General features: G+C 41.4%; 1 protein-coding gene across 1 annotated transcript in view; it reads left to right on the plus strand.

Annotated features, from left to right (window-relative positions):
• Nucleotides 1-15,000, plus strand: part of LOC127618931 (collagen alpha-1(XXIV) chain) — a 127,898-nt gene that overhangs the window by 57,883 nt on the left and 55,015 nt on the right. Inside the window, exons 13-19 of the mRNA XM_052091634.1 lie at nt 4,789-4,842; nt 5,061-5,105; nt 11,469-11,522; nt 11,621-11,665; nt 12,076-12,130; nt 13,086-13,279; nt 13,727-13,780. Of these exons, the coding sequence (XP_051947594.1) occupies nt 4,789-4,842; nt 5,061-5,105; nt 11,469-11,522; nt 11,621-11,665; nt 12,076-12,130; nt 13,086-13,279; nt 13,727-13,780 (501 nt within the window). The remainder of the gene's footprint in view (nt 1-4,788; nt 4,843-5,060; nt 5,106-11,468; nt 11,523-11,620; nt 11,666-12,075; nt 12,131-13,085; nt 13,280-13,726; nt 13,781-15,000) is intronic.

The raw sequence follows: 15,000 nt of genomic DNA on the forward strand, positions 1-15,000 counted from the left end.
CTCAGGACACGTGTGTGTCAAACCAGTCTCTGAGTATTGAGAAGTCTGATGGCTTGGGGGAAGAAGCTGTTACACAGTCTGGCCGTGAGGGCCCGAATGCTTCGGTACCTCTTGCCAGACGGGAGGAGGGTAAAGAGTTTGTGTGAGGGGTGTGTGGGGTCGTCCACAATGCTGGTTGCTTTGCGGATACAGTGTTTTTTGAAAATGTCTTTGATGGAGGGAAGAGAGACCCCAATGATCTTCTCAGCTGTCCTCACTATCCTCTGCAGGGCTTTGCGGTCCGAAACGGTGCAAGTCCCAAACCAGGCAGTGATGCAGCTGCTCAGGATGCTCTCAATAGTCCCTCTATAGAATGTAGTGAGGATGGGGGTTGGGAGATGTGCTTTCCTCAGCCTTCGAAGAAAGTAGAGACGCTGCTGGGCTTTCTTGGTGATAGAGCTGGTGTTGAGGGACCAGGTGAGGTTCTCCGCCAGGTGAACACCAAGAAATTTGGTGCTCTTGACGATCTCCACAGAGGAGCCGTCGATGTTCAGCGGAGTGTGTTCACCTTGTGCTCTCCTAAAGTCAACAACCATCTCTTTTGTTTTGTCGACATTCAGGGACAGGTTGTTGGCTCTACACCAGTTCGTCAGCCGCTGCACCTCCTCTCTGTATGCTGACTCGTTGTTCTTGCTGATGAGACCCACCACGGTCGTGTCATCGGCGAACTTGATGATGTGATTCGAGCTGTGCATTGCTGCACAGTCGTGAGTCAGCAGAGTGAACAGCAGTGGACTGAGCACACAGCCCTGGGGGGCCCCAGTGCTCAGTGTGGTGGTGGTGGAGATGCTGTTCCCGATCCGGACTGACTGAGGTCTCCCAGTCAGGAAGTCCAGGATCCAGTTGCAGAGGGAGGTGTCCAGGCCCAGCAGGTTCAGCTTTCCAATCAGGTGCTGGGGAATGATTGTGTTGAATGCTGAGCTGAAATCTATGAACAGCATTCGAACGTATGAGTCCTTATTGTCTAGGTGGGTGAGGGCCAGATGGAGGGTTGTGGTGATGGCATCGTCCGTTGAACGGTTTGAACGATACGCAAACTGCAGTGGGTCTAGTGAGGGGGCAGCTGGGTCTTAATCTGCCTCATGACGAGCCTCTCGAAGCACTTCATGATGATGGGTGTAAGTGCGACGGGACGGTAGTCGTTGAGGCAGGACACTGAAGACTTCTTTGGCATGGGGATGATGGTGGTGGCCTTGAAGCACGTTGGAACAACGGCGCTGCTCAGAGAGATGTTGAAGATGTCGGTAAGAACATCTGCTAGCTGGTCTGCACATCCTCTGAGCACTCTGCCAGGAATGTTGTCTGGTCCAGCAGCCTTCCGTGGGTTGACTCTACGTAGAGTTTTCCTCACATCTGCCGTGGTAAGACAGAGCACCTGGTCGTTGGGAGGAGGGGTGGACTTCCTCGCCATCACGTCGTTCTGCACTTCAAACCGAGCGTAGAAGTCGTTCAGCGCATCTGGAAGGGAGGCATCTTTGTCACAGGCAACTGATGTTGTCCTGTAGTTGGTGATGGCCTGGATGCCCTGCCACATGCGCCGCGTGTCACCGCTGTCCTGGAAGTGACTGTGGATTCTCTGGGCGTGTGCGCGCTTTGCCTCTCTGATTGCCCGTGACAGTTTGGCCCTAGCTGTTCTTAGGGCTGCCTTATCGCCTGCTCTGAAGGCGGAGTCTCGGGACCTCAGCAGCGTGCGCACCTCCGCAGTCATCCACGGCTTCTGGTTGGAGCGTGTGGTGATGGTCTTGGAGAAAGTGACATCATCAATGCACTTGCTGATGTAGCTGGTCACTGATGCTGTGTATTCCTCCAAGTTGGTAGAATCGCCATATGTTGCAGCCTCCCTGAACATGTGCCAGTCAGTACACTCAAAACAGTCCTGAAGAGCAGAGATGGCTCCTGCTGGCCAGGTTTTCACCTGCTTCTGAAGCGGTTTTGTGCGTCTGACGAGCGGTCTGTATGCTGGAATTAACATAACAGAGATGTGGTCTGAGTAGCCGAGGTGGGGGCGGGGCTCCGCCCGGTACGCGCCTGGGATGTTTGTGTAAACAAGATCAAGCGCGTTCGCCCCTCTCGTTGCAAAGTCCACATACTGATGGAATTTAGGGAGCACTGTCTTGAGATTTGCATGGTTGAAATCTCCGGCGACAATAAACAGTCCGTCGGGGTGAGCGTTCTGCAGTTCGCTCATAGCCCCATACAGTTCACAGAGCGCTTCCTTAGCGTTAGCGCTGGGGGAATGTAAACTCCGGTTATGCAAACAGTGGTGAATTCCCGTGGTAGATAAAAAGGTCTGCATCTAACAGTCACAAGCTCCAACAGCGATGAACAGTAACTAGAGACTAGCATAGAGTTCTTGCACCATTCCGTGTTGATGTAAACACACAAGCCACCACCGCGAGTCTTACCGCAGAGAGCTGTATTTCTGTCGGCACGAAACGAGGCGAGCCCGTCTAGCTGAATGGCGGCATCCGGAACTCTGTCGCTGAGCCACGTCTCCGTGAAAACAAAGACGCAGCAGTCTCTAAACTCACGCTGCGTAGCCTGCTGGAGTCGGATATAGTCCAGTTTATTGTCCAGGGAGCAAACATTTGAGAGCAGGATAGACGGGAGAGCCGGCCGGCTAGGGTTTGTTTTTAGCCTAGCATGGACCCCCGCCCTCTTTCCGCGCTTCCGCTTTCTCGCACACCGCTTACGACGTCCTCTCCCCCGGCCACCGGCATCAGGCGACGCCGAGGGCTGGAGGCCTGGTCTCCGCAGCAAGCCGAGTACGCGTAGCGCCTCCTGCAGGTCATCATGCAGCTTGGTTTTTGCATGAGTCTTATATTTGAGTAGTGTCTGGCGATGGTAGACACGAACACTGGTTGCTCCGATGTCCATGTGTTGCAAAAGTCGGGCTTTTTTAACAAAAATAGCACCATTGTGGATCCGGAGTGGCCGCTGCGTGCTACCGCGCCGCCATCTTGACGATCAATTATACAACTCCGTGATGCAGTGATGATGTCAACAAACCCTAAACAATGATTTAATCAACTTTACAGCTCAAATAATACACATATTTTAATGTAAGGGCGTTTATAAAATGATAAGCTTCACATTTCTGATGTTTAACACTTTAGAAAATTGGCCCCATTGACTTCCATTATGAGTTTAATCTTTGAACCTTTCTGTGGTAATGAACATCATGTGGATTGAGCTTAACTTGTACTGAACCCGAACATGAACGCACTAATGATCTGTTAAAGCATCAGATATCATGAACTAACAATGAGCAATATTTAACAGCACTTATTAATATTGATTCATTTATAAAAATAGTGTTCATTGTTTGTTCATTGTTTGTTCATTGTGCATTAATGTTGTTACAAACGTTAACATTATCCCAGATTAAACCGTAAATAATGCCGTTAACAAATACAACCTTATTGTAACCGTTACTGAAACAATCAAGAGGTTCCACACTGTTACGAGTCGGCAATACTTCACTCTCACAGATGCTTCTAAACGTTTCTCAAGCCCTTGAAAGCTGCTCCAGGACGTTTGTATTTGTGTTGGTGTGTTCAGTGTGTCCCACAGAGAGGCTTGAGAATCTGCTCAGTCATACTGTAACAAGTGTGTTCAAATCACAACACGGGTCGTGCCAGCTGGCCGCTGTGCCCGCAGTCGAGCAGGACTGATTAATCGAAGGCGTCTTGTGTGCGGATGAAAGCTCGCTGGAAGATGTTCAAAGGCCTCAAACATGCACACACACACACACACACACACACACACACAAGTTCAACAGAGTCTCTCTGATTTCATGTACCATTTCCATCTCGAGGATCCCTCATTTATTTTGAGTGTCTCATTACTTTTATAAAACACCAACAGCAATGTCATTAAATCCTATTCAATAAAAAGTATTTATTTGTAATTGTAATCGAATGAGCAACTCGTTAACTGGACTGTGTTTACGTTAACCAAATGTAATTATTAGTATTATTATTATTTTTAATAATCTAATGCCCAATTCCCAATGCTCTAAGTCCTCGTGGTGGCGTAGTGACTCGCCTCAATCCGTCTCGTCTCAGCTGCCTCCGCGTCTGAGACCGTCAATCCGCGCATCTTATCGCGTGACTCGCTGAACGCGTTACCTTGGAGACGTAGCGCGTGTGGAGGCTTCACGCTATTCTCCGCGACATCCAGGCACAACTCACCACACGCCCCACCGAGAGCGAGAACCACATTATAGTGACCACGAGGAGGTTACCCCATGTGACTCTACCCTCCCTAGCAACCGGGCCAATTTGGTTGCTAAGGAGACCTGACTGGAGTCACTCAGCACACCCTGATTCAAACTCGCGACTCTAGAGGTGACAGTTAGCGTCAGTACTCGCTGAGATACCCAGACCCCCCCAACCAAATGTAATTGTAGTAAATCACATATTTACATCTTTGCATACGTCCCGTTTTATTCAGCCTACAAAACACTCATATTAATAATAACATAAATAATGGGAAAGTTGGAAAATTGGAGTTTGATTTCAAATTTATTTGGGGAAAAATGGATAAAAGCAGCTTTGCTTGATTTCTCACGGTTTATTATGATCACGCTCAAACAAGGCGTTCAGATCGCCGCGCACGTGTGTTTTATTGCGGCATGGAGACACGTTACCTCATTCAGCAATGTATAGAATGTATATCAACAGCAGTGTGAGAGATGACTGAAGTGTTTGGAAATGTGTCGGACACTGATGTTTGGGTTTTGAACAGGGTGTTGTTGGTGAGGCGGGTGAGAGGGGAGCGCCCGGAATGAACGGAAATGAGGTATGGATCAAAACAAACAATAATTGCTACTCATGCTAAGACCGTTTATAAAGTATTCAAGAGATAATTAAGAAGACTTTGAGACTTGATTGAATGAAGTTAATGTGAAGAATATACAGAGTTCAGCAATTGAGTCACCATACAACAGCTTTCCTGAACACACCCCCGTCTACCATTGGTCGACCAACGGTTACTCATGTCATTTGTGTGTTTTGTAGGGGCCTCTCGGAGGGACCGGCAGCAGTGGATTCCCAGGCCTCAGAGTGAGTCTGCATACACACTTGTACATAAAAACACAGAACTTTAATTATGATAATAGAGGAATTTGTGCAAACACGAGACTCATTCAGGCATTATGTGAGCTTCGATATTTTGCCCTGTTCACCCATTCTGTGCTGGATCCACCGAGGAAACTGTCCTGTTGAAGAAAGTTCAACAGAGTCTCTCTGATTTCAGGTACAGATCATATTCAGTCAACATCACCTGCGGTACTGACAATAATGAATTATAATAGTATGACAAAATGTTTTTTATATTCTATAGAGATTATTTGTTTTTTATCCTTAAGCCAAGACTAAACTTTCTGACTGTAACTCCTCAAGAGCTTTCAAGCAACATCCATCAAACTGCACAGACTGTAAGAATGTTCTGACATGGGTTCATATGTGTTTTCAAAATGATCAGAAAATATCCATCCATCTACAGAATCTATACATCTATCCATCAATCTATACATCTATCCATCAATCTATATACATCCATCCATCAATCTATACATCTATCCATCAATCTATATATACATCCATCAATCTATATACATCCATCCATCAATCTATACATCTATCCATCAATCTATATATACATCCATCAATCTATATACATCCATCCATCAATCTATACATCTATCCATCAATCTATATACATCCATCCATCAATCTATACATCTATCCATCAATCTATATACATCCATCCATCAATCTATACATCCATCCATCAATCTATACATCTATCCATCAATCTATATATACATCCATCAATCTATATACATCCATCCATCAATCTATACATCTATCCATCAATCTATACATCTATCCATCAATCTATATATACATCCATCAATCTATATACATCCATCCATCAATCTATACATCTATCCATCAATCTATACATCCATCCATCAATCTATACATCTATCCATCAATCTATACATCTATCCATCAATCTATATACATCCATCCATCAATCTATACATCCATCCATCAATCTATATACATCCATCCATCAATCTATACATCTATCCATCAATCTATATACATCTATCCATCAATCTATACATCTATCCATCAATCTATACATCCATCCATCAATCTATACATCTATCCATCAATCTATACATCTATCCATCAATCTATATACATCCATCCATCAATCTATATACATCTATCCATCAATCTATATACATCCATCCATCAATCTATATACATCTATCCATCAATCTATACATCCATCCATCAATCTATACATCTATCCATCAATCTATACATCCATCCATCAATCTATACATCTATCCATCAATCTATATATACATCCATCAATCTATATACATCCATCCATCAATCTATACATCTATCCATCAATCTATACATCCATCCATCAATCTATACATCTATCTATCAATCTATACATCTATCCATCAATCTATACATCTATCCATCAATCTATACATCCATCCATCAATCTATACATCTATCCATCAATCTATACATCCATCCATCAATCTATACATCTATCCATCAATCTATACATCTATCCATCAATCTATACATCTATCCATCAATCTATACATCTATCCATCAATCTATACATCTATCCATCAATCTATACATCTATCTATACATCTATCTATCAATCTATACATCTATCTATACATCTATCTATACATCTATCTATCAATCTATACATCTATCTATACATCTATCTATCAATCTATACATCTATCTATACATCTATCCATCAATCTATACATCCATCCATCAATCTATACATCTATCCATCAATCTATACATCTATCTATCCATCAATCTATACATCTATCTATCCATCAATCTATACATCTATCTATCCATCAATCTATACATCTATCTATCCATCAATCTATACATCTATCTATCCATCAATCTATACATCTATCTATCCATCAATCTATACATCTATCCATCCATCAATCTATACATCTATCTATCAATCTATACATCTATCTATCCATCAGTCTATACATCTATCTATCCATCAATCTATACATCTATCCATCCATCTATCTATCTACAGTATCTATACATCTATCTGTCTAACCATCCATCTACAGTATCTATACATCCATCTATCTATCCATATATCTATCCATCCATCTACAGTATCTATACATCTTTCCATCTATCTATACATCTATCCATCTACAGTATCCGTCCATCCGTCCGTCCGTCTGTCTGTCTATCATCTATCTATCTATATTTGTATCTATATTTCCATCTATCCATCCATCCATCCATATACTGTATATATTTATCCCTTTTCCATCCATCCTTTAAAGTTATCTTTCAGACAGTGCTTTGACAGTATTAGATTAAATGTTATTGTCATTGTGCAGAGTACAGGTACAGAGCCAATGAAATTTACATTTACATTTACATTTACATTTATTCATTTGGCAGACGCTTTTATCCAAAGCGACTTAAAAAAGAGGAAGAACATCAGCGAATCATCTTTGGGAGACAGTGGTACAAAAAGTGCCATATTACAAAGTTTCACTATCATCATAATAGTACACAAAACAGATTTAAGTGCAACAAGAAATGTAAATAATTATTTTTTTTTTTTTTTTTTTTTGAAATGCAGTTAGCATTTAGTTAGTTAGTGTTCAGTAGACGGACAGCTATGAAAGTTTCATCCTGATGAAAGTAGACGTGCTAATTAAACACATTTCATTACTGCCAGTAAAGAGCAACAATTAGGGATGTTGGGATAGTTTTTGTTTTTTTGCATTATATTATGTCAAACGACCACATCTGTCCTATAAACTCTATTGAACCATATTCAGCACCCCATCTACTTCTTTTCAAAATAAATAAAACACATTTTAACACATTTTTAAATTCTAATCATAAAACTGTCCTTGTGAAAAACTCTTTTTAGAAGTCTTGGTGTTGTGAATCGCTTTAGGGACAGGGTTTTACTCAGGTCTGGATATTGCGTTGTGTACGTTACGTTAGTCTGAGGTTTCTGAGGGTCTCTGCGGTCTTTAAATTGTGTGTTTGCAGAATGAATCATTTCACATGTACAATAACGTTCAGCAGCAGGGTTAGATCCTCAACCACAAGAGTCTTTTAAAACTCTGGACAGAGATGTCAAACACAGAACAGAAGCGTCCAGCGCTGTTGTGATGTCATACGGGATGATTTAAGAAGGATGTGTCAGTCTGAAGTGAGGCAGATATTCCTGACGGTTTTCCTAATGTTTTTTCATGATGTGTTTGCTGCTGTTCCGGGATGTGTCGGCCGAATATAGGACAGGAGTCATGACTTCCACACGGAGATTTCATGAGATCAAACTGTCAAACACATATTAAGCAATTTTTCAGTGTAAATAGTCGTGCAATTTACTTCCTTTCAATAGTACACCCGACATTAATCACATCACACTGTTCATGTGTTAAACCTGCTATAGTTTACAACAGCATTGTCAGATGTCAATCAAATCAATCACGGAAACAACAGCCACAACATTACAAACTTTGATTTGAAGCAAAAAAGTTTTGAAAAAATCAGACAAAAAGACGAAGATGCAAGACTGTACTTACTGTCGTTAATGGGGAATGAACTACAATCCCATGATGCATTGCGAATGACGTGATTAAATTATAATTATGGATAAATATAAAAAGTATTTGATGATAAGTATAAAAAAAACTATATTTGATGTTTTTTGATAAATATATGAATACTTAAGTATTTTGAGAGCGTTGACTCGTGGGAGTGAGCGTCGCAGAGCTCTTCTCTGATTGGTGGATCTTTCTCTTCGTGATTATGGGTAATGTAGTTCTTCACCAGAAGTTTTCCTTTATTCTTTAACTTCAAAAGAATTTACGTGGACTGATGACTTCGATAGAAGCGTATATCATTGATAAAATGTGTCTTGCTCAAGGACACAATGGTGGTGGCTGTGGGGATCGAACCAGCAACCTTCTGATTACCAGTTATGTGCGTTAGACCACTACACCACCAGCACTCCTCATTATCCTACTGAACATTCCTGTCGAGTAACGTCCTGATGCATTTGACGGGTGGTTTGGAAACGTCCTCAAAGTTTTCATTTCATGTCCGTCACTGTGTGAGATCTGTGATTAATTATTCAGTAAAGCAATTCTGTCTGACAAATGAATATTTATTAACTGAATGTTCAGAGTTTATGACAGTTTCCACAAACAGGGATCAAAGTATAACCAGAAACTGTTAAACGCTGCAGATTTCTACAATTATATTATAATTAAATACAAAATCGAATAAAATGAACTTCAGAAACGCAGTCCATTTAAAAGCGACAAAAATAAATCAGTCAAATATAAACAGTAAAATTGAATTATAATGAAGTTCAATTAAACTAAAATAAGCTTCAGAAATGCGACTATTTAAAAACAACATAAAATAACAAAATATAGAATATATCAACACAGAAGTTAAAAAATGAATAAAATAATATAGAATAAGCTTCAGAAATGCTGATGACTAAAAAAACAACCAAAATTAAATTAGCCAAATATTTAGAATTGTATTATAAATACATTTATTATAATTAATACAATTCTGTTATAAATACATTCAAATGAAATATTTTCACTGATTTTGGTGAGGGGAGGAGCTTTTTTTCACTGATTTTGGTGAAGGGAGGGGCTTATTTTCACTGATGTTGGTGAGGGGAGGAGCTTATGTTCACTGATTTTGGTGAAGGGAGGGGCTTATTTTCACTGATGTTGGTGAGAGGAGGAGGTTATATTCACTGATTTTGGTGAAGGGAGGGGCTTATTTTCACTGATGTTGGTGAGAGGAGGAGGTTATATTCACTGATTTTGGTGAAGGGAGGGGCTTATTTTCACTGATTTTGGTGAGGGGAGGAGCTTATATTCACTGATTTTGATGAAGGGAGGGGCTTATTTTCACTGATGTTGGTGAGAGGAGGAGCTTATATTCACTGATTTTGGTGAAGGGAGGGGCTTATTTTCACTGATTTTGGTGAGGGGAGGAGCTTATATTCACTGATTTTGATGAAGGGAGGGGCTTATTTTCACTGATGTTGGTGAGGGGAGGAGCTTATATTCACTGATTTTGGTGAAGGGAGGGGCTTATTTTCACTGATGTTGGTGAGGGGAGGAGCTTATATTCACTGATTTTGATGAAGGGAGGGGCTTATTTTCACTGATGTTGGTGAGAGGAGGAGCTTATATTCACTGATTTTGGTGAAGGGAGGGGCTTATTTTCACTGATTTTGGTGAGGGGAGGAGCTTATTTTCACTGATGTTGGTGAGGGGAGGAGCTTATATTCACTGATTTTGGTGAGGGGAGGAGCTTATATTCACTGATGTTGCTGAGGGGGATGGGCTTATTTTCACTGATTTTGGTGAGGGGAGGAGCTTATATTCACTGATTTTGGTGAGGGGAGGAGCTTATATTCACTGATTCTGGTGAGGGGAGGAGCTTATATTCACTGATTTTGGTGAAGGGAGGGTCTTATTTTCACTGATTTTGGTGAAGGGAGGGGCTTATTTTCACTGATTTTGGTGAGGGGAGGAGCTTATATTCACTGATGTTGCTGAGGGGGATGGGCTTATTTTCACTGATTTTGGTGAAGGGAGGGGCTTATTTTCACTGATTTTGGTGAAGGGAGGGGCTTATTTTCACTGCTTTTAGTGAGGGGATGGGCTTATTTTCACTGATTTCGGTGAAGGGAGGGGCTTATTTTCACTGATTTTGGTGAAGGGAGGGGCTTATTTTCACTGATTTTGGTGAAGGGAGGGGCTTATTTTCACTGATTTTGGTGAGGGGATGGGCTTATTTTCACTGATTTCGGTGAAGGGAGGGGCTTATTTTCACTGATGTTGGTGAGGGGAGGAGCTTATTTTCTCTTGCGAGATCTGGCAGAGCTGCAGTTGGTATTTCGTGCACCCCTTAGCAAAGAGTACCGTCACTTTAAAACGAACATTATTAACCGTTCTTTAATTTTGTTCTAACCGGAAAACCATTTGGTCCACTGGAGCGGAAAAATACAGTTTTTGCTCCGAATGTTCCGAAATGAAAAACAGTTCCTTTTCAGTCCCTGTAAAGAGCATCAGAACGGATAACAGGGTTGATAGTTTAGCCTAAAGTTAGCTGTTGCTCTGTCGGGGCTAACTCGCGCATTCTGGGATCAAGGATTGATTTGTTACATTTATATTTCCCATAAATTACCAAACATTTGTTTCGGATCGGGTGGAAAGTGCAACATACAGTCGTTCATTCATTCATAAATCCATTCTGAGGTCTATTAAAACCGTTTTTGGCTATGCTAAACTCTCTGTTGTTCTTTCGCCGTCTCAGGGTGATGTGGGGCCCGAAGGACCCCGTGGATTTCCTGGAATTGTGGGACCTCAGGTAACGTCCGCTCGCATTACGACTCAAACAGTGTTGTCTTTAACCTTATTGGCTGGACGCTGAAGACACGCCTCCTCTGCTTGTTGTCTCATTGGCAGGGCCTGACCGGAGGGGTGGGGCCGCCTGGATTGAAAGGTGATAAGGTGATTTAAATATTTATTTTATTGCAGCGAACATGTTAATTCCTTCGCTATTGGGTTTTTTTTGGGTTGGGGAAAATGGACTTGCATGCCATGAATTGGACAGTAACTCCTGTTGTTTTAAATGTGCTCTATAAATAAAGTTTGACTTGACTTTCCCTGATAATCCAGCAGTTCTCAAGCTTTAAGTACCTTCCTCTATTAGTAAATAAATGAATAATGCATTCTGAAGAGCCAGTGCAATCACGCCACGGGTCACTAGTGGAGCAATGGTTGAGAAACACCCATACATAAGCGTCATCGTCAGCGAGCATTCTCTGTGTATATTTACGTTTTGGATGTAAAATGTTGGTGGTGTATATTATTTTGTGTGCGTCTTTATTCTATAATCTCTGTGATGCTGAATGACCTAGGGGGAACCTGGATTTAGGGGTGAACCCGGAGAAACCGGTTTCCAGGGCGTACAAGGTGAGTGGCAAGAAAATAGACGTTACGAGCAACGCTTTATATACCATATACTAACATAAATATATATGAATGAATAAGTACAGAGCAGCCTGGTCTCATAGAATCACATAGTTTGAGAAATGGTTTTTACGTGGCTCGTTGTACGCTTGGTGAAATGAACACTAGAGGCCTACAACAACGATCGACTTTTATTCACTCACATATCGCAAGTAAAATGGCAAATTATCAGCAATGTTATCTGATGACATCTAAACACGTTTACTGTCGCGCATGACTCATTTTAACGTTTGCATTACACAACCGACTACATTGACAAGTTTGTTCGAAGTGCGATCAGATTGCGCTGTTGCTCGACTGATAGAGCGTTGCACTTGTGATGTAATGGAGCCGGTACGAGTCCTGAAGAGCACACGTAGTCGACCCGTGAGCCGAAAGTGTCATAGTAACACCACAATATAACGGGAATTACATTTTTCATCTCACATTTGCTTTTTCTGACGCTAACGGTTAGCTTTAGGGTAGGGAGGTTGCTTTTGTTGATTTAAGTCCCGATAGAGTGTTAACCCTTAAAAACCTCAACTGTTTGGGACATCATTTAATTCACTTTTGGCGCCACACAGTGGACATTCAACCTCAAAACTTCCGTGATACGCGTAATGAACCGGATTTTGCCTTTTTTTCAAAAATGTCCCTACAGTTGCATAATTTTCACAAGATTGAGTGTGTATAAAGTGTTGAATAAGCACCACAAAATGACGCTAACTGCGCTTCACATTAGCTTTTTCCGACACTATCAGTTAAGTTTAAGGTTTATGGTATGGAGGTCTGTGTTGTTGATTTAAAACTCGATAGAGTATCAACCTTTAAATACTGAACAGCGTAATGAACCACGTAATGAACGGTAATGAACGTAATGAACCGCGTAATTAACCGCATAATGAACCTCGAAATGAAGCGCGTAATGAACCGCGTAATGAACCGCGAAATGAACCGCGTAATGGACCGCGAAATGGACCGCGTAATGAGCCTGAAAAGAACCGCGGAATGAACCGCGAAATTAACCGCATAATGAACCTCGAAATGAACCGCGAAATGAACCGCGTAATGAACCGCGAAATGGACCGCGTAATGAACGGCGTAATGAACGGCGTAATGAACCGCGAAATGAGCCTGAAAAGAACCGCGGAATGAACCGCGAAATTAACCCGCATAATGAACCTCGAAATTAAAGACAAAACGTAATGAACCTCGAAATTAAAGACAAAACGTACTGAACTGCGGAATGAACCGCAGAATGAACCGTGGAATGAACCGCGTAATGACATAAATGCTAAAGTGTAGTATTCGTGTAGTATTCATGAGATCAGGCCGGTATATATTGTAGGTCCTGTAACTGGTCACTATTTCTCTGTATGAGCTCATAAAGCTGCATTTATAATGATTCAACAGTATTGGCAAATATATTTATTAAAACAATATGTCATACTGCAGGACGTCATCTTTCCAACAGTGTTTCATAAGACCTATCCACATACTGTACATGGATGTCATATGTATTTGATGAGACTTTGTGTTTTGTTTGTGTTGTTCCTTTAGGGAACAGCCGGTAATCCAGGACCACCAGGACCACGTGGAAAAGCTGGACCACCCGTAAGACCGCTGGCGCCCTGCGCATATCCTCTGGCCTAACATTAAAGCAATAACTATGAGAATTCTCTCTGTACTTACCCTCATGTGTGTTTATATTTATTGTTGATTTTTCCTTCTGTGAAAGGGGAAAACGGGGGAACCGGGACCACAGGGGCCTCCGGGACCACCAGGACCTGAAGTGAGGACCCAGAGATCCTCCTGTCACATCACTCTGAGAAACTGTCATGATTGTTTGGGGGTTTAAAATCATCAAAGTTCACTTGATGTCCCTAATTATTTTCAGATGATTCTCAAAGATAGAAATGAAGCTCAAACCAAGAATTAAAGTGTTGAAATAATTCTGGGGCCTGTTTTAAGCACGCGAGCATTAAGCTCAGCGCGGTGCTTTAACCCTTGTGTATCCATTTAAAAAAGTTACTCAGAACTCCTTCGAGGACAAAAATGTCAAAGAACTTCTATAATAATATTATATATTAATTTTATTTTCCACTTTCAAGTAGTTATTTTTTTAGCCAAACATCAGTCCTGATCAAAACTACCAAATATTCAATCATTTTCAGGATTTTAACTCTTTAAATGCCACTGTTGTTTTTTACACACACACACACACACACTTACACATACACACGTACATACACACGCACACACACACACTTACACTACACACATACATACATACACACACACACCCACATACACACACACACACACCCACTTATACACACACTCACACACACACACACACACACATACACACACTCACACACACACTTACACACTCACACACACACACACACACACACACACACACACACACACACACTCACACATGTTGGTCTACCTATCATTATGAGGACTTTCCATAGACATAATGGTTTTTATACTGTATAAACTTTATATTCTATCCCCTAAACCTAACCCTACCCCTAAACCTAACCCTCACAGAAAACTTTCTGCATTTTTACATTTTCAATAAAACATTGTTTAGTATGATTTATAAGCGATTTGAATTATGGGGACACTAGAAATGTCCTCATAAATCACATTTATAGCATAATAACCTTGTAATTACCAGTTTGTAACTTACAAAATTGTCCTCGTAAATCACAAAAACACGCACACACACACACACACACACACACACACACACACACACACACACACACACACACACACACACATACACATACATACACACACACACGCATCACACACACACA

The sequence above is a fragment of the Xyrauchen texanus genome, chromosome 25 (assembly GCF_025860055.1).
Source record: "Xyrauchen texanus isolate HMW12.3.18 chromosome 25, RBS_HiC_50CHRs, whole genome shotgun sequence".
Classification (NCBI taxonomy): Eukaryota; Metazoa; Chordata; class Actinopteri; order Cypriniformes; family Catostomidae; genus Xyrauchen; species Xyrauchen texanus.